This window comes from Moschus berezovskii, chromosome 17 (genome assembly GCF_049115385.1).
Source record: "Moschus berezovskii isolate FMDL1 chromosome 17, NW_MosBer_1.0, whole genome shotgun sequence".
NCBI classification, from domain to species: domain Eukaryota; kingdom Metazoa; phylum Chordata; class Mammalia; order Artiodactyla; family Moschidae; genus Moschus; species Moschus berezovskii.
Window position 1 is genome coordinate 25993888 of NC_142476.1, and position 20888 is coordinate 26014775.

General features: G+C 40.7%; 1 protein-coding gene and 1 pseudogene across 1 annotated transcript in view; one reads left to right on the forward strand and one right to left on the reverse strand.

The window, feature by feature from the left end:
- The window catches only part of RNF2 (ring finger protein 2), a 46456-nt gene that overhangs the window by 4541 nt on the left and 21027 nt on the right, over positions 1–20888 (reverse strand). The window contains exons 2-4 of the mRNA XM_055419106.2: positions 5259–5347; positions 2458–2618; positions 1596–1811 (exon numbers count right to left, since the gene is read on the reverse strand). Coding sequence (XP_055275081.1) covers positions 1596–1811; positions 2458–2618; positions 5259–5345 — 464 coding nt within the window. The 5' untranslated portion in view covers positions 5346–5347. The remainder of the gene's footprint in view (positions 1–1595; positions 1812–2457; positions 2619–5258; positions 5348–20888) is intronic.
- On the forward strand, positions 14135–15957 carry LOC129551292 (Krueppel-like factor 10; annotated as a pseudogene).

Sequence of the window (20888 nt, forward strand, 5' to 3'; positions counted from 1 at the left end):
AAGTCTGCATTTCAGAATCACTTCTAGAATCTTTAAATATGAATGCTTATTCCCCAGTCAAAGATATTTTTCCCCCAAGGATTTTGATTTACAGCCTGGAGTGATAACTTTGAGGCTCTAGGATTCAAAAACTTCCCAAGTGATTCTGATGTTCAGCTAAGGTGAAAGCCACTAGACTGGGATGTGGCTTTGGAAAGTCCTGACTGTCCCTGAGGCCTAAACATAAGGAGATGTCAGAGCAGAAAAAAGAATGGGGGTGAGGAAGTGCTCAGATTGTATAGGGCTTTGGAAACTACCATTAAGGTCTTTTAGCCTGAATATGAAGAGAAGCTATTAGAGGCCTCAAAGCAAAGGAGAACTTGGACCTGACTTTCACCTTATCATTCGGGCTGCTATGCTGAGAACAGATGGTGCAGCAGTAAGCATGGAAAGTCGAAAGACCCATCAGGAGGCTACTTCAATACTTCAAACGAAAGACAGCGGCTGCTTATACCAACTTGGATGTATTATGGGAAAAGATAAAAATATATTTACTCGCAGCCTGGTATACAGACTGGGAAAAAAAGAGATTAAAAGTAACCCCAAAATTTTTGGCTAAAGCAAGTGTGATGATGATGTTGCCATCAACTGAAATAAGCAAGAAAGAAGAGAAGTAGGGGGCAAAACCTGACAATTCAGTACTGAACATGTTAAGTCTGGAGACAAGAAACAGCTAATGACATACAAAGGGAACCAGGAGAATATGATCTCTTGAAAGACAGGGAAAGAAAACCAATTAAAGAGAAAAGAGAAATTAACTGTGTAAAATATTAAGTAAGATGAGATCTCAGAATCAGCCACTAGATTTTTCCATGTGGAGGTCAATGACAACTTTGACAAGGGTGATATGAGGGGTGGGGGTAAAGCCCGACTGGGGGAGTTCAAAATGGGAAGAAATTGGAGCTGGTGAGCACAGACAACTCTTATGAAAAGAAGGAGAGAAGTACAGTGGTGAGTGGAGAGAGAAGTGGGTATATGAGAGGTTTTTGTTTTCTTTTTAAGATTCTATTACTTTAAAAGGAATCCCCTATTACCCCAGGAGACATATATTATACCTGCATGAAAAACTAATTACACAGAACTACTGTGGTGCTGGAGAAGACTCTTGAAGAGTCCCTTGGACTGCAAGGAGATCCAACCAGTCCATTCTAAAGGAGATCGATCCTGGGTGTTCACTGGAAGGACTGATGCTAAAGCTGAAACTGCAATACTTTGGCCACCTCATGCAACGAGTTGACTCACTGGAAAAGACTCTGATGCTGGGAGGGATTGGGGGTGGGAGGAGAAGGGGACGACAGAGAATGAGATGGCTGGATGGCATCACCGACTCGATGGACATGAGTCTGAGTGAACTCCGGGAGTTGGTGATGGACAGGGAGGCCTGGCGTGCTGTGATTCATGGGGTCGCAAACAGTCGGACACGACTGAGCGACTGAACTGAACTGAACTGTTGGTTACTGCATTTTATCTTTTTCAAAACAGAAGGCAGTAAGTAAATTCAGTCTTTAATAAAATATTCAGAAAAATGGCACCCCCTCTGGCCTTCTCGCCCATACCTGTTCATAGCCTGGATCTTCAGTCCTTCCTCAATGCTGTGACTGAGTGCTTGCTGATTGTTGTGCTTGTTGATCCTGGCTAATACTCTTTCTTGATGAGCTTCATACTCATCACGACTTGGATAAATTTTGCTGATGAGTGCATCAAAGTTTGGGTCTGGTCTTAGTGATCTTTTGGAAACTAGCTTTTTCCGACAGGTAGGACACTCTTTATTGCTAAATAAAAAGAAGGAAAAGAAAATATAAGTAACGCCAGTATCTTTGAGCTGAAGACAAAAATAGCCAGCTTCCAGATTATTATCATCTTTTCCCCAATAGCTTTACTAAGTCACAGAGATTTAAACTGATTAACCTGACTTTCTGTGAATATCTGACTAATGGCTATAAGCACGATCTCTGAAACCTGAGATACTCTCTACTACTTGCCAACAGAGAAAAATCTAAATACTTCCTTATGATAATTTACATATAACCATTTTAGAAATGAAAATCTAGTCTTTCCTAATAAAAGTTCCCCTTTCTGACATCATGCAATATAAGGAAAAACTATCCATTAATATATATTCATGTTATCAATTATTTTATTAAAATAGCTTTCATCAGGATATTATTTTACATACTTAAGTGGAAAAACCATGGTTTCAAGCTTTATAGTTTCCTCAAAATAAAAACTCATCCTGAAAAGCTTCTAAAATTATATAAAACCAACTGTTTCAAAACAAAGATTCTCCAACAATTACAACCTAGACTTTAGATAAAACTTCCAGTTCTCAAATGAATATGTATTTCTTAAAACGCATAGAGCACTAGAATACTGTCCTCACATAATTTAAATACCTAGGCATCATTCATTTTAACATACCCACTTCTGAGGGCCGTGATAATGCAGTCTGCACAAAAACGATGTAAGCACTCTTTTGTAGTCATGGTGTTCTTCAACATATCCAAGCAAATTGGGCACATTAATTCACTGTGTAGGCTTCGAGGTGAAACCACAATTTCTAAGCCATCTGTTATTGCCTCCTGTAAAAACATCACTTTAAAATTAAATGCTATCTAATTTTTTTAAAAAAAGCTATGGACAAGTTCAAACATACAAGAATACAGAAGAGACAAAAACCAACGCCTGTGTAGCCATCATCCAGTCACCATCACTGTCAATTCACAACCAATCTTGTTTTATCTATAATCTCCTTCAACTTCCCTCAGCCCTAGCACCAAAGTATTATATAAATCTGTTATCATAATGTTAAAGATAGCATATCGTATATTTAAAAGACAACTAATGGTAAATTAGCCTGGTATAATTTTAAAATAGCACTGAATATGGAGTCAGATGGCTTAGGTTCTAGTTCAACAACTAGCTCTGCAACTCTAAATATTTTAACATTGTCTTCTTACCTGCAAAATGAGGAAGTTAGGACTAAAGGAACCCTAAAAATTCTTCCATCTGAAAAAGTGCACCATTTTGATAATAAGCTATATATTTCATGACATCCATTAAAAGATTTTAAAATATGAATTTAAATATTCTCTATGCACAGTTTAACAGGATTTTGTTTTAAAATCACGTTTTAAACCTTAAAAAATCTTGATCCACAGAGCAGTTTTATACCAAGTGGTCAGGTTCTCAGGCTAACCTACAAATTGATTTAAACTATAGCACATCTGTCTGAAGTAACAAGTATTAGTATTTCTAACTGTCATGACTAAAACTGTTGTCAGTGAAAAATGCATTTGGAGTTCCAATGTAGAATTCAGGCCACATCTCCCAAAGGCACAGATTAGTGACTCCTACTTTCTGCATCACTTCCACTACCTACCCTTCCCACAAGGCGGCACTGAGAACAAAGGCACCAATACAGGCTCCTATGGATTGAGGAGAGAGGTCTAGTTAGTGGCCACCGGAAAGGAAAATGCAGGCAGAAATAAGGGCTTCCAACAGGGTTACTGACACTTCCTATTTCCACTGGTTCTCCATCATATTTATGTTTTCTCTATAGTGTCAAAGACTGATGACTCCACAAGAAAAGACAATGAAACTATAGATACTGTCCCTTATCAAGTATCTCTTATATTTCAACATTTCTATATAAAGCACTTTCTGTATTTTACTTAGTTTAATATGTACACAAACTTTTGACTTAGGAATTACAACCTCTATTTTATGAATCACACAGGGTATAATGATGACCCAGCTAGTAATCAAGCCTGTCCCCCTCTACCTCTTGAAAACTTGCCTAGCAAAATCCCAAGCCTGGATAAACCATCCATCTAGGTTTGCACGCCTGTACCTGTGTATCTGTGTAGCACTGCAGAGGGGAAAAAGGGAGGAATCACACAACCAGACTGCTATCAGTAAAAACTCACTTCTCTTTTTACTACACTGTTTTTCACACCTTTTCTTCTATCTGCAGACATTCTGTTATGTAAACATTAAACAAATTACCTTACTTCAAATTCATTAAGAGGGCTCTCATTTTCTCTCTACCTCATCTTTATAAAGCATCTTCCTCGTTCTTATTACAAGGAGAAAGTACACCACTTCCTATCAAATATGCGTTCCTTCCTACCTTCTCAAGCATACTCCCCTTTCAAATGTCTGCTCTCAGACTTCAGCAATCTCTCCCTCCTCACTAAATCAATCTGGATTAACACAGGGTTGCTGCAGTGAACCATGAGCCTTAGAGCTGTGTGCAGAGGGAGCTGGGGTGAGAGTAGTTCCACTTCTCGCTAACAAAATTTAAAACCTCCTCATTCTACGTTCCCCTCAAGTTTTCACTCATTCCGGCATCCCTGCACAGCCAAACTTCTCTAAAGCATTCCCTATTCATCTTCCCTCCCCTCCTTCCTCTTTAACACAGAACAACCTACTCACGTGACTCTATTCTTCTCAAGGGTTACCAACTTCATACCACTCACGTTTGTAACCCTCATCTTACGCATCCTCTCAGCACTGAACACAGTAGCTGCATCCTCCTTCGAACACTCTGTCCTCTTTTTTATCTCCTCTCCTCATCTCCTGTTTTTCCTTCCATTTCTCTGGCTGTTCCTTCTCAGTCTCCTTTCCTATTACTTAATTTCTAAATGCTGAAGCTCCTCTGGATGAAGTTCTGAGCCTTCTGCTCATCTCTCTCTAGGAAATCTGGCATTCCTGTGCTCAAAATGCACTGACAAGTCCTAAAACTTTATATTTAACCCAGACTCCTAGGTAGCATTTCTGCTTGTCTTACAGGCACTTCAAACTTTCAGACTTCAGTTTTAAGGATGTTTTATCTTCTTCAAACTTGTTCCTCTCCGTCTTTCCCGTCTTCACCTTCTCAAAACAGCCTTCCCTAGTTATCCTCCTAGTACAGCACTGAGGAACTTTCCTATATACAACTTCTCATATGTGTAATTTACTTCCTTGATGTCTAAACTCCCTGAGCTGATGCCACATCTGTTTTACTCACCACTTTACCTAGTCCCTAGTTTAGGACCTGGTACACAATAGGCACTCAAATTTTCTTCAATGAATGGTCAACCAACATACACAGAAATTAGGACTATTTTGTACATAAATGTATTATTACAGTTATGTTCTTTCAAATTTTCATTTTCTAAAAATATATTCCAGTTTACATATGTCTCATATTTTCCCTAAATTATCTTGGTCTACATTACCTGAGGTGTTCGTTGTAGTTCATATAAACTGAGTTCCCATGTTTTGCTTAATGGCTGAGTTCCATTTGTCTGCACAGCCTGAGACATTGCTAGGAATAAAGAGGAGAGAAAAACAATTTTAGTATCTGAAAGGGAAGTAAGTCTCAAAACTAATTTTTAGACATTGTAAATCCTGAGAATAATAGTAAAAAAAAAAGTTACACACTGGTTCAAGAATGGAAATGAAGAAAAGCTCGAGAATATTTCCACTTATAAATACAAGCTACTTGACAGCAAGAGGCTATCACTGATCTCTGAACACCTAACAGACCGCATACAGAGAACGCTTCACTATTACTAATGTATAGAAAATCCTCTTCACCCAAGATAGCAAGTATCTTTCTGAAACTAGTGGTCATGGAACTTAGAACTAAGTCAGGAAAATGTCAGACTTTTCAGCACGGCCACCTGGTTCAATTTTTCCCAGAGACACAGAATCTGCCTTCTAAGCACTTTAAGCCACCGGAGGTCCTGCCTCTACTTTCACAGCTCCACTCATGGAAACTACCATCTACTAAGTCAGTTTAAAATTCAGAAAGCTCCTCCTAACAGTGAGTGCAAAACTGCTACCTGTCCACCCTTACAGCTTGCCCTCTGGAGGCAAGCTGATTTAAGTCGAACCATTTTTCTACACAACAGTCTTGCAAATATCTGGACACTGTTATCATACCCCACCTGATTTTCCTTTCCTTCTGGCTGAATGTCCTAGTTCCTCGTATTGCTCACCATTTGATACAATTTCAAGGTCTCCTTGAGCTCCAGTTGTTTAATGGAGGACCATGGGAGGGACAGCAGTCCAGTAGACAGTGAGAAGGAAAAAGATCACACTTGCCTAAAGACAACCTGCACGATCACACTGCGTCATATACTCTACACTGTCTCCAAGATGCTGAATTTCCCACTTTGAGCAGATACCATTTTTAAATATCTACTCAAGACTCCACCTAATGGGCAATTAATTCAACTTTGCTCTTATAAGTAAAAGCACTTCACTGAAATTTAACCTAAATTCTAGTCCCCCCTAAAATTCCATACACATTGTCTCATCGACAGAAAGCTACATTTCCACATGAAGTTTCTCTTTTGTCCAAGCAAAAATGTGAAATGTTTAAATTTTTCAAATTTGAGTGAATCATGGATTTTGTTTATAATTTTGAGGCTGTCCACTGAGTCTACCCTAAAGACTTGTTCATTTTGCTTATTGTAACTAGTGGACTCCCAAACAAGCAAACATTCCTTAAGCCTTTTGTCCTTGAACTAAAATTATCATTCAAGTCTTGTATGATCCCTGATCAGTGTCCCTAACAGTAATCTGGAATCAACTATTATAGCTGAGTTGCACAGTCACTAGACTAGCTGAGTTTGTTAATTCTATGATTAGTATCCTGTGGTTCTTTGAGTATCTCCCTGAACGCTTTAACTCCATTCTCAGAGAATCATTTATTGAAAGAACTTTGTGAAAGAAACTTCTTGATGAAATCCTGTCTTTTCTGTATCATTCAATCTTCAGAGGATCAAATGATGGCACAGGCTCTACTAACTGCTACATCGTTAAACTTTAGCAGCCAATAGATACAAGAGACATAAGAGACCAGTGTCTGCTCTCTGGAGCAACAAACTTTGCCATAAGCCTCTCTAAAAACGTTCATGAGGAGATATCTAAGAGAGATATCACTCTGTTTAATGGAGGAGTCCATTCTTCCTTTCTGTTCTCAGAGACTTAAGGTTAACATTTCTGTACTTTAGGGACTAAATCATGGTTTCTAGCCACCACTTTATGGGCTTTCCCAGGCGGCTCACTGGTAAAGAATCCGCTTGTCAACGCAAGAGACACAGGTTTGTTCCCTGGGTTGGGAAGATCCTCTGGAGAAGAAAACAGCAGCCCACTCTGGTATTTTTGCCTGGGAAGTCCCATGGACAGAGAGGCCTGGTGGGCTGCAGTCCACGGGGTCGCAAAAGAGTGGGACACAACTTAGCAACTAAATAAAAAGAAGCCACCACTTTATGAGCATTGCTTGATCCTACTGTTTGCAGTGTGTGTTATCAATATAACTAAAACAAGCTCTAGAAAAGACAGGAGAAAAAGTACCAAATATATGATGGCCAGTCTTTCTATGCTGAAGCCTTAAAATTAAACTTAAGACTTCAAAGCAGCATGTTTTCAAAGACTCTAGCAAAGAAAAAAAGCATTCAGATTATCTGAAACCTGCCCTCCTTATGCACCCAACATTGTTTTGGCATCACCACCTTTTATACTCTTTGTTCCCCTTTACTGCCTCCCCTGAAATTCCAAATGAACTATCTATTCCTCAAGGTCTTCCCAAGAAAACAACCAATGACCCATACCCACTTAAGATAGCTACAATGATAGATAAACCAAGGGAAACTAAAGTAAGGTACAGTTTAGGGTTAACAGTCATAACAAAAAACTTTCCAAAACCACAAGGCAGAGAGACTAATGGTTGCTACTGTATTTCATTCTGTTGGAGATGAATCCTGGGTGTTCATTGGAAGGACTGATGCTAAACGTGAAACTCCAATACTTTGGCCACCTCATGCGACGAGTTGACTCACTGGAAAAGACTCTGATGCTGGGAAAGGTTGGGGGCGGGAGGAGAAGGGGACAACCAAGAATGAGATGGCTGGATGGCATCACCGACTCTGTGGACATGAGTTTGAGTGAACTCCGGGAGTTGGTGATGGACAGGGAGGCCTGGCGTGCTGTGATTCATGGGGTCGCGGAGAGTCAGACATGACGGAGCGACTGAACTGAACTGAACAGCTTGTAAGGATTATAAAAACATTACATAAATCAATACGATTAGCATCTCAGGATAAAATTACTAACAAAAGCTTATAACTCCCATACTGCCCACATGAAAGAGCCCCTACACTGTAACACTTCCTATCCTCACGAGTCAAGCCATGGAAGAAAATAGAAGAGGACACTCAATACACCTATTCAGGACTACAAATGAGTGCCAATCTGGTTTCTGGGGATAAGATTTCTCAGGATAGCTCTAAAAAGCCAACACAGCTTGACAGAGAATGTACTCCAAAACAGACAGGAGATAAATCTTCTGATCCCTGAACAAGGAAGGACTTGAGCCATCCTAGCGATGGGAATTTAGAATTGGCTAATGCCCCTATTAGTCCTTGTTATGCCATACTGATGTTGCTTATGATTGTTCCATACATTATCAAAAGGTGAAGCTCCAATACTTTGGCCACCTCATGCGAAGAGTTGACTCACTGGAAAAGACTCTGATGCTGGGAAGGATTGCGGGCGGGAGGAGAAGGGGATGACAGAGAATGAGATGGCTGGATGGCATAACCAACTCGATGGACATGAGATGGAGTGAACTCCGGGAGTTGGTGATGGACAGGGAGGCCTGGTGTGCTGTGATTCATGGGGTCACAAAGAGTCGGACACGACTGAGCGACTGAACTGAACTGAAGACACTGTTTGTCCAGGAATCCCAGACTTATATTAATGACTCCATTTACTTGTATCCTCTCAGATGAATAAAAGAATAGAAGTGTTGAAAACTGGCTGGAAAAACAGAAAAAAATAAAGTACAAAACACTCCACAGGAGACTAGGGAATGCAAGGGACTAGAAAAAGCAAGAAAACAAGAGTGATACACACTGATGCCTTTTCTGATGCCTTTCCTTTAAAAGTCAGACTAAAATTCAAGATTGTAAACAAGGAATGGAACAATAAATAGGAAACATAAGAAACTGGCATCAAGGTGTGCAACCTGTATTGTGGGACAGGCCCAACAGACAATGTAAAAAGAATCTGCCCTTCTTTTTAACAGGCTAACATCTAAAATACAGGATTTAAAAAAAAAAAAAAGGAATGGAAATTTGCAAATTTGGATAATTTCCAACACAGCAGTTGAAAATGTGAGACCTTTAGAAAACTGACAAAGTACAAACTAAAACAAACATATGATACTTCAGATAAAAAAACCCAAAGATCCTTTAGCCTCTAAGTGTCAAGGACCTATTCATAAAGATACTGACAGATATAGCAATCAGAAAAAATAAGTGGAAGAGGCACTGCTCCATATTAGCAAATAAAGGGATATGTGGGGTGGGATCTGTGTGTGTAAAGAACAATGGTCTCAAACCTGCCACGGATGCAGCTCTGAAGATGACTCTGGAATTCACTGAACTCAAGGCAAACTACCTTCACATACAGCTTCCCTGTAAACACATGTGCCACTTTTCTACCATAAACTCTATAATAACAACATGAATCTATCAGAGAACTAAAACTACTAAGACAGGAGGAATTTCTCAGAACTCTAAATCCTACCGATGTCCCAACACTGTTACCCTGGGGTCAACTATAAACAGAACACTCCTCTCATCTGTCTGTAAAACACTACCCCAGCAAACTAATAGGAAGTGTCAAATAAAATATTCTCCTCTAGTCTTGTTTCTAGAGATATCAGTTCTGTTGAACACAGCCAAATTTTATGTGATTTGGATATTTGTATACCTGGGCTTCCCTGGTGGCTCAGAGGTTAAAGCGTCTGCCTCCAATGCGGGAGACCCAGGTTCGACCCCTGGGTCGGGAAGATCCCCTGGAGAAGGAAACGGTAACCCACTCCAGTATTCTTGCCTGGAGAATCCCATGGACGGAGAAGCCTGGTAGGCTACAGTCCACAGGGTCGCATAGAGTCGGACACGACTGAGCGACAGAACGGATACGGATACCTGTGGCAACTAAGATTCAGGAAGTAAACCACAAGCTAGTTGTAGTTCCAAAATATCACAGTATCATTTGGAAAACCAGGATGAATATGACTTTTGAAAATTTTCCCATCTGTTTGAATCTGTATTACAATCAATAAGTTCCCTGATAACTAGTCTTAAATGCTACCACATGGATGCCACCTTCCCAGATAAAACAGCAGGTGTTACAAAAAAAAAAAAAAGGATACAATCTTGCTGATTACCAAAACCACTATCTTTTTTCTTTTTTATATTATGAAAGTATGATAACACAATTAAAGGAGATTTGGAAAATACAGAACAAGGTTACATACAGTTCCACTACATATTAAATTATTTTTTAAGTAGATTAAGATTTTTTAGTTGGAGTTTCTATATCAAACTCTCAAAAATTAACAGAATGAGTATATAGAGAAGTAGAAGGATATAGTAAACCTGAAAATCACTATGAGAATCAATTCAACATAATTAAGATTTATACAGTTTTCACACAACAGGGGGATACAAGTTCTATTCAAGTTCCCAGACAATAAACTAGGAGACATTGGAAGATACCCATGGACATAAAACAAAGTGCAAAAATTTCATGGTCTAAAGGTACTGAAATAGAGTCTGTTCTCTTATCACTGTGGAATTATGTTAGAAATCAGTATCGAAAGATATTTGAAAATAATCCACATATTTTCAAGTGCAATGTGACATTTACCAAGAGAGATCTTTGCCTTCACCATTGAAAGCCTCAATAAAGTTAGAAGTCTAAGAAAACACAGAGGGTTTATCTCAATTTTTAAGAACATGTCAGCAGTGCAGATATCAACGATATTTAGTAACATCTGTGATCTGGCCAAGAAGGGTCAAAAGGGGATCTCAGATGAAAACTTCCATTTTTTGACTCAAGACACAATCCACATATACAGAGGGAGCTATAAATTCTACTTTGGCCTAAAGCACAGGAACACGTATTCAGGAAGCTCAAATTTCCACTTTTGGCAGTTACCAAACAGATAAGCTCCCCAGAACTAGTTCCTCTTTGCTTTTAGGTCAGTATGTATTTTTTCAATTAAATTTAACCTAAATTCTACCCTTCCCCCAAATTACATACAAACTTTCCCCTTCTTTGGTTTAGTGATAAGTTAGTTGTATTTCTGTCTGCAGCTCATTCTTGCCCAAGTCAAGAACATGAAAGACATTTAGCTTCTGTTTTTCAGGTGAGAATGAACTGTGACTTTGATGACTGGTATTTGGGAGTCATCTAGATATTCATACTACTGACACATACATAGAGCAAAGAAAGAGAAAAGGAGTAAGAATGGATGGTCTAGATAATAACTCCAATCTGAAAGGCTGGAAAGTAGAGCTAAAGCCAGTGAAGGAGGGAAATGAGGTGTTGGACAAAGGAGAGTCTTTGCAGTAATAGGAGATGACTACTGCCTGAAGATCCCTACCACAAAAAAGATCTGGGTCTACCCATGCCCCAACCCCCAACTAAATGACACTTCTGAATAAGAAAAGAGATACCCAACAAAACAGAAATGTTTCTTGCACAAAGTAGACACTCTAAGTTGTGACGCAAATATTAGCATTACAGTTCAGACAAGATAATTTTAGTAGCAGTGACAGAAACAAAATAAATCCTGAGAAAAGATCTAGTCACAGTTAAATGTTGAGAGTTCACAGCTTCAATAACCAAAGGGAAAATATCAATAGTATATTCAGAATGTTCTTTGAAGAACCATAAATATCTGGTTTTCTTGCTGACTTTCCACATTTTCACATATGGCAGATCACAAAGTCGTTTTGTGGATGCTCAATGTGGTTTCAAAAGCTTTTCAATACAACCTCAAGATGATTGGATGGCATCACCAACTCCATGCACATGAGTTTGAGCAAACTCTCGTAGATGGAGAAGGACGGGGAACCTGGTGTGCTGCAGCCCATGGGGTCGCAAAGAGTTGGACACGACTCAGCGACTGAACAACTGAATACCACCGCTCAACAAGTGGCTCAGTTCAATTCAGTCGCTCAGTCGTGTCCGACTTTGTGACCCCATGGGCTGCAGCACACCGGGCTCCTCTGTCCTTCACCGAGTCCCGGAGCTTGCTCAAACTCACACCCATCAGGTCAGTGATGCCATCCAACCATCTCATCCTCTGTTGTCCCCTTCTCCTCCCACCTACAATCTTTCCCAGCATCAGGGTATTTTCAAATGAGTCAGATCTTCGCATCAGGTGGCCAAGTATTGGGAGTTTCAGCTTCAGCATCAGTCCTTCCAATGAATATTCAGGACTGATTTCCTTTAGGATGGACTGGTTTGATCTCCCTGCAGTCCAAGGGACTCTCAAGAGTCTTCTCCAGCACCACAATTCAAAAGTATCAATTCTTTAGCGCTCAGCCTTCTGTATAGTCCAACTCTCACATCCATACACAACTACTGGAAAAACCATAGCTTTGACTAGATGGACCTTTGTCAGTAACATCTCTGCTTTTTAATATGCTGTCTAGGCTGGTCATAGCTTTTCTTCCAAGGAGCAAGCATCTTTAATTTCATGGCTGCAGCCACCATCTACAGTGATTTTGGAGCCCAAGCAAAATAAAGTCTGTCACTGTTTCCATTGTTTCTCCATCTATTTGCCATGAAGTGATGAGACCGGACGCCATGATCTGAGTCTTTTTGCATGTTGAGTTTTTCTCAACACTACTACTAAAAGTAGTTTTTCTCAGAGGCCACTACTAAACGCCTTTTGCAACAAGTGACTACCCATAAAGAAAAGGGCAGAGAAGGGAAAAGAGATGAAAACTCCTATGCATTCCACGCAAAGAGGTTTACTAGCTTCTTTCTCTTTTCAAAAAAAGTAAGAAAAAAGGCTAAGACTTTCATTTCCAGTTCTGCATGTAAAGCTGAACAGACTGAAAAATCAACTACTCTTCCAGGATCCATAAGTGAGGGGAGGACAGAAGGCTACCAACTGTCCCAAAACTAGAGACAGAATACTGGGAATCTCAACACTTCAACTGCAGGAGGAACCAGTGTCAGGTAGGAAACTCTGAACTGTACTTGAAAAAGTCTTTGAGTGTGCTGAGTGTGGACAAGTCTGAGAGTTAAAAACTCCAGGAGGACCGAGTCACAGGGAGGGGAGCCCTCAAAATACTGTCACATTTACCTCCAGAGCCCCAAACAGATTCCCACAGCAATTATCAGAGAAAAATCCCTTCATGCTTCCAGCAGAGAGAGAGGGAAAGGAAACCATTTTAAAGTATGCCAGAGCACTCTGCTGCTGCTAAGTCACTTCAATCATGTCCGACTCTGTGCGACCCCATAGACAGCAGCCCACTAGGCTCCTCTATCCCTGGGATTCTCCAGGCAAGAGTACTGGAGTGGGTTGCCATTTCCTTCTCCAATGCATGAAAGTGAAAAGTGAAAGTGAAGTTGCTCAGTCGTGCCCGACTCTCAGTGACCCCGTGGACTGCAGCCTACCAGGCTCCTCCATCCATGGGATTTTTCCAGGCAAGAGTACTGGAGTGGGGTGCCATTGTTTTTAACAAAGCCTGCCCTCAGAGAAAACTAGGTAACCGAACCTAATCTGCTGGGATATTATCAGAACCTAAGTGACCTGGGGAAAGGAAATAACCAACTCCAGTCCATTCTAGTCATCCTGTCCCACCTAAAAGGGGTTAAAAAAAAAACTAACAGCCACTAGTGAAGTTCACAGTCCAGAGGAATAGATTCATGGACCAATTATAAGAGTACAGAACCTTCACTTTCCACCAACACCTCACCAGCGCACTACTAAAGGCCTTTTTGCAACAGTTGCTTTTACCCAGTACATGTCAGCATGTTGGCAACAGAAAAAATTACAAGGCATACCAAATGACAAAAACATAATCTGAGAAACAAAGCATCAGAACCAGACATGGCAGGGATACTGGAATTATCAGACCAGAAAAGAAAAACATAAGAAAATTTAAAAGGGGCGCGGAGCGCGGCGGTGGCGGGAGCGGCGTCGAGTGTTTCCGGGCGCCCGTCTGTGGCCAGGCAGCCAAGGACAGCCTTGCAGGCAGTCAGCTCGTCGCCAGCGGCCGGGCAGCCAACCATGCTCAACTTTGGTGGCGCTTCTCTCCAGCAGGCTACGGAGGAAAGAATGGAAATGATCTCTGAAAGGTCAAAAGAGTGTGTGTATTCCTGGAACAAAACTGCAGAGAAAAGTGACTTTGAAGCTGTAGAAGCACTTATGTCAATGAGCTGCAGATGGAAGTCTGATTTTAAGAAATACATCGAAAACAGACTCGTCACTCCAGTGTCTGATACGTCAGAGGAAGAGAATCTGCTTCCTGGTACACCTGATTTCCATACCACAATCCCAGCATTTTGTTTGACTCCACCTTACAGCCCCTCTGACTTTGAACCTTCTCAAGTGTCAAATCTGATGGCACCAGCGCCACCTACCGGACACTTCAAATCATTGTCAGAAACTGCCAAGCCTCACATTGCAGCTGTACTTTTCAAAGAGAAGAACCCCGTCAGTCAGTTCACTCAGTTCAGTCGCTCAGTCGTGTCTGACTCTCTGCGACCCCACGAATCACAGCACGCCAGGCCTCCCTGTCCATCACCAACTCCCGGAGTTCACTCAAACTCATGTCCATCGAGTCGGTGATGCCATCCAGCCATCTCATTCTCTGTCGTCCCCGTCTCCTCCCGCCCCCAACCTTTCCCAGCATCAGACTCTTTTCCAGTGGTCAACTCGTTGCATGAGGTGGCCAAAGTATTGGAGTTTCAGCTTTAGCATCAGTCCTTCCAATGAACACCCAGGATTGATCTCCTTTAGAATGGAATGGCTGGATCTCCTTGCAGTCCAAGGGACTCTCAAGAGTCTTCTCCAGCACCACCGTTCAAAAGCATCAAGAACCCTGTACCCACCTCCAAACTCCCCAAGGCTCAGGCAACCAGTGTGATTCGTCATACAGCTGATGCCCAACTGTGTAACCACCGATCTCGCCCCGTGAAAGCAGCCAGCATCCTCAACTATCAGGACAATTCATTTAGAAGAACCCACCTAAACCCTGAGGCTGCAAGAAAAAGCACACCTTGTGCCGCCGTGTCACCAAACAGGTCCAAACGTGAGAGAGACACAGAGGCAGATATCGAAGAGTAACCCAGCCCCGCTGCACTTTATGACTTTTCCGCGCCTTCCTCACAGACCGTCATCTGCCGACCTCAGCCGGCCCCCGTCCCCACAGCAGAAGTCGGCCTTGGTCTCTCCACCCGCAGTGTCCGCAGCGGGAGTGCCCCCGATGCCGGTCATATGCCAGATGGTTCCCCTCCCTGCAAGCAACCCCGTCGTGACGACAGTCGTCCCCAGCACACCACCCAGTCAGCCGCCAGCTGTCTGCCCACGTCGTATTCATGGGCACTCAGGTGCCCAAGGGCGCCGTCATGTTTGTTGTACCCCAGCCGGTCATTCAGAACCCAAAGCCTCTGGCGGGGAGCCCAAATGGCACCAGACTCTCTCCCATTGCCCCTGCTCCTGGGTTTTCTCCTTCCTCAGCTAAAGTCACTCCTCAGATTGACTCATCGAGGATAAGAAGTCACATCTGTAGCCACCCAGGGTGCGGCAAAACCTACTTTAAAAGTTCTCATCTGAAGGCCCACATGAGTAACGCAGGAGAAAAACCTTTTAGCTGTAGCTGGAAAGGTTGTGAAAGGTTTGCCCGTTCAGATGAACTGTCCAGACATCGACAAACCCACATAGGTGAGAAGTTCGCCTGTCCCATGTGTTACCAGCGGTTCATGAGGAGCGACCATTTGACCAAACACGCCCGCCACCACCTGTCAGCCAAGAAGCTACCGAACTGGCAGATGGAAGTGAGCAAGTTAAATGACATTACCCTACCTCCAACCCCGGCTGCCACGCAGTAATGGATGATGAAGAATCAGACTAACTTTAACTTTGGTCACAGCCAGAAGCCAGTGGTGATAGAAAAATGCTTCCACTGCAGTTGTGTGGCCCTCCAGTGTGGGCTGCAAGCAGAAGCCCCATGGCCTGGGGAGAAGGCCCAGCCTGGGTTAGACGGTAAGAAGTGCTGTGGCCACAGGCAGGTAACCGAGTGGCAGGACTCGTTTCTTACCGCATAAGAGAGAGAAGAAAGCTTTTATTCAATATTTTTTGAAGGTTTCAGGTGAGGTCACCCCAAACACCGGTAGCACAGATTTTGAATCTGTGTGCACAATTTGTTGTTTTACTTTCACCATTCATACTTGAGACCAACTTTTCAATGTGATTCTTCAAAAGCACTGGTTTCAAGAGTGTGGAGACTGGAAAACATTACGGTACAGAGATGGAGATGTAAAATTGGTTTTGTATCATCACGAATATTATTATCCTTTCCTAGAGTTGCCTTGTTTACTATTCTTAGTCTTTCCATTCAACTTGTGGACGTAGTTGTTAAATATATCTAGAACTAGTATTTTTACACTAGTTGCTGATGTTTGGAATTGAGCAACTGTATATTGCTAAAGAGGTCCCAAAGAATTGGAATCCTCATTAATTTAATTGCTTTGAAATGTAGCTTCAATTTTTTCTTGTATTTTTGTTTTAAAAGTTCAACAAATGACATACTAGGTATTTTATTATGCTTTGAATCTCAGTTGGTTGCAGTTTCTTGTATAGATTAGAAAATTGTATACCAATGTGTTTTCCATAGACTCTAAAATACACTGCACTTTGTTTAGAAAACAAATTGAAGATGAAAACATATTGTAAAGAAGGGATATTAAGGATTTTCGATAACTCCTTGAAAAAGATGGCTTAGGGTCATCAGTAAAGTACCCTTATGTTATGAGGCTATAACATGTGCTTTATTGAATTAGAAAGTGACCATTATTCACAAATGGATAAATGTCCTATTAATTTATAGAAGCTTTTTTTGGGGGAGGGGAGAATGTGGAACAAGATAGGTAGAAAAATAGAACATTCACTTTTGATAACTATTTCTGTTATACTCTCTTGTGTAGTGGATGATATGCACAATGGTAAGACAAAAGTCAATTGTTGAAAATATGTAGTGAAAAGTGTCACTATGTCTTTCCATTTAACATTTTTCTTTATACTGGGTACAGATTTCTGCCATCAAAACTTTGGACCCTTGGAAAACAAAAAAGAACTTTTAATTAAAAAAATACTTGTGATTTACAATTTGCACAATATTTCTTTTGTTGTACTTTATATCTTATTTACAATAAAGAATTTCCTTTGGTATAAAAAAAAAAAAGAAAATTTAAAAGATAAGCCAATTGACAGAGAAAATATTTGCAACATACATAATAAACAAAGGTCAAAATCCAAGGATCCTAGGTCAAGATCCTGCCCTAAGTCAATTTAAAAGACAACTCAATATAGGCAAAATGATGAATGAGTAATTAACAGGAATTACGAGTGGCCAACAAAATTAAATCATGCTTAACTTCACTACAAATCACTAAACTGCAAATCAAGACAATGTTATCTATATATGCTCTATTTTTGGCTGTGATGCTGATAAAAATTCAGATGACTGATAATACTGTTAGAAAGAGTGTGCAGAAACAGGAATTCTCCAATCACTGGAAGTGTACAGTGGCATGGTTTCGGGGGCAGAATAATCTATTAAATTATCATTCTGACACAAAGAATTTGGTTGCTAAAACATGTCTTGCAATTCAGGCTTTAGGAAAAGTGACAAATGTTTTTAAATGAATACAAAAATTAGTTTTCAGGACAAAAGTACATTAATCCCCAACTTAGAAATTAAAATTACCACTTAAAGTTTTTTCCATTAAAAATATATTATACCTAAGTTATGTGTCTATATTACTGGAAAATGTGTACTTGTGTACTAATACAATTACATTATGGATTCATCTTTCGGAGACTCATCTAGGAGCTTGAGATGCTAATCATAACATCGTTAGGCTTCCCTGGTAGCTCAGTGATAAAGAATTCACCTGCAACACAGGAGATGTGGGTTCGATCCCTGGGTCAGGAAGATCCCCTGGAGGAGGAAAACAGCAAGTCACTCCAATATTCTTGCCTGGAAAATCCCATGGACAGAGACTGGCAGGCTATAGTCCATGGAGTCGCAGAGTCAGACACAACTTGGGCAACTAAATACACAGGAACACAAATAACATGGCTGCACATAAATATTCACTTAGTAGTGCCTGGCAAACAAAGTAATGTAAAGGCTCCCCACTTAAGTGTCTTTTTATTCCACCCCAATCTATAACCCTCAAACTGGTTGGGGGGAGTATTAACAAACCATATACACATTGTTATTGTTGTTTAGTTGCTGAGTCATCTCCAACTCTCTTATGGCCCATGGACTGTAGCCTGCCAGGTTCTCTGTCCGTGGGATTTCCTAGGCAAGAAATACTGGAGTGGGTTGCCATTTTTCTCCTTCAGAGGATCTTCCTGACCCAGGGACTGTACCCACATTCCCTGCATCTCCCACACTGCAGGTAGATTCTTTACCACTGAGCCACCTGGGAAGCCCCTATAGACATTAAATGTGGCAAAGAGCAGGTGTCATATGAAAAAAATGGAAGACAATACTAATACAGGTTCCATTCAACTCTGAGACCTCCAAAACCCTCAAATTCCTTGACTAGGCTATATATCTGTTCCCAAGATCATTCTCTGGCTCCCCAGGAAGAAAAACAAATCCACTAAACCAAAAATTCCTCAAGCATAAAGTCAGCGAACTTCATACTTTAGGGATATCCTTGTTATAATAAAATAAATGAGACACCTAGAGAGCACAGTGTTCTTTGGAACTGGATCAGCTTGAGTTTCCATCCTAATGCTGCCAGTTACTGGCTATGGATCCATGAGCAAACACTCAAGGCTTTATCTTCTAATCTGCAAAGTGACAAATCTTTTCAGGGTCATTGGTAAAGCTGAATGAGATGGTCATATAAAATATGTGGCATTTTATAAATGATAAACCATAAAACTGAAGAGAGATAATTTTCTTTGTTTCAATAAATAGGAACTATTATTCCTTAGGCTCCCAATAGGTGAAGTACAAGGGGGAAAAAATGACACTCTTTAACATTAACAATCAAAAATTTTACATAACCCCCTTTTAAAAATAATAATTTTATTATTTTCAAAAAGACATGTTCATGGGGTTCTCATTCCCATCACTTCATGGCAAACAGAAAGGGAAAAAGTGGAAGCAGTGATAGATTTTATTTTCTTGGGCTCCAGAATCACTGTGGATGGTGACTGCAGTCACAAAATTAAAAAGACGCTCCTTGGAAGGAAAGCTGACTAACCTAGACAGTGTATTAAGAAGCAGAGATGTCACTTTGCTGACAAAGGTCCATAGAGTCAAAGCTGTGGTTTTTCCAGTCGTCATGTACAAATATGAGAGTTGGACCATAAAAAAGGCTGAGCAACAAAGAACTGATGCTTTTGAACTGTGGGGCTGGAGAAGACTACTCAGAGTCCCTTTGGACTGCAAGGAGTCAATCCTAAAGGAAATCAATCAACCTTGAATATTCATTGGAAGGACTGATGCTGAAGCGCCAATACTTTGGCCACCTGATGCAAAGAGCTGACTTGTTGGAAAGACCTGGATGCTGGGAAAGCTAGAAGGCAAAGGAGAAGGGGGCGGCAGAGGATGCGATGATTAGATAGCATCACTGGTTCAATGGACATGAATTTTGAGCATACTCTGGAAGACAGTGAAGGACAGGGGAGCCTGGTGTTCTGCAGTCCATGGAGTCACAAAGAGTCGGACAACTTAGCAACTGAACAACAACAATAAAGGAATATAAGGATGCTTCAGCATGTGCCTTGTGTGATTAAAAAAAACCCTTTAAGCAAACTGACAGGCTTATTTGCTCTCAAGAATTTAAGGCCTTTTCTATAACAAAAGTTACCGAAAAGAGCAGATGTATCGTTGTCTATTGCTAGCAACCTGTATGCAGATGAATACTAAGAGTAGTTTCTGGAATCTTTAACAGAAAAAAAGAAGTTATTAGAAACATTTCTGGCTCAAATCCCACTAGAAACTTGTGGATTTTTTTATAGAAGGGGGCACTAGATGGCATGAAAAAAAGAGCATCTTAAACCACAGCTTTGAATAACATATACAGACATTCAAATGCATGTTTCCTGAATTATCCTTCTCTTACCCCAAACATATATAATCTTTGAGAAGGTGAAGATACTATAGGCTAGGTACACTGGCGTCTGATCATTAATGATATAGGGCTAAAGTATAGAGAACCTATACAATCTTCACGCTTGGGCAGACTCCCAGTAAACCAGTCTCAAGTCTCGAAGACTCCGTGGCACAAGCTGGGTCATTAAAACTCCTAACTCCATTCTCAATAAGAGTCTCAAGTGCACATTTTCTGTAGTGTGGGTGAAAGAACTCTTATTAAATAGCAGATGCACAGGCAAAAGGGCTGACATTGTGTTGTAAAATTTTAGGAGTCTAAAGTGTACTCTTACCAAAGTAGAGCTATAGAACAGCCACCAGGGAGATTCCAGAATGAATAAAAACTCTTCTCCCCAAAAAGAGCTTCAAATATAACATATTTTGAGCTAAACCTCAGAGTTCTGTGCCTAAAAATGCTTACTAGTTGCTTTAATCATAAAAATTGCCTGGTCTTTTCAGAGTATCTGAAATAGAACTAGTCTAAGGAGTGTGAGCTATAAACATACACCCCCTCCCCTCCGAAAAGGATGAAGAGTTAAAGTATATGGAGCTATTTATACTCCATATACTTTATATGTATATTTATATGTATAGGAGTCCATTTACACTCCGAAGAATGATTGATGTATTAGCTTCCTGTGA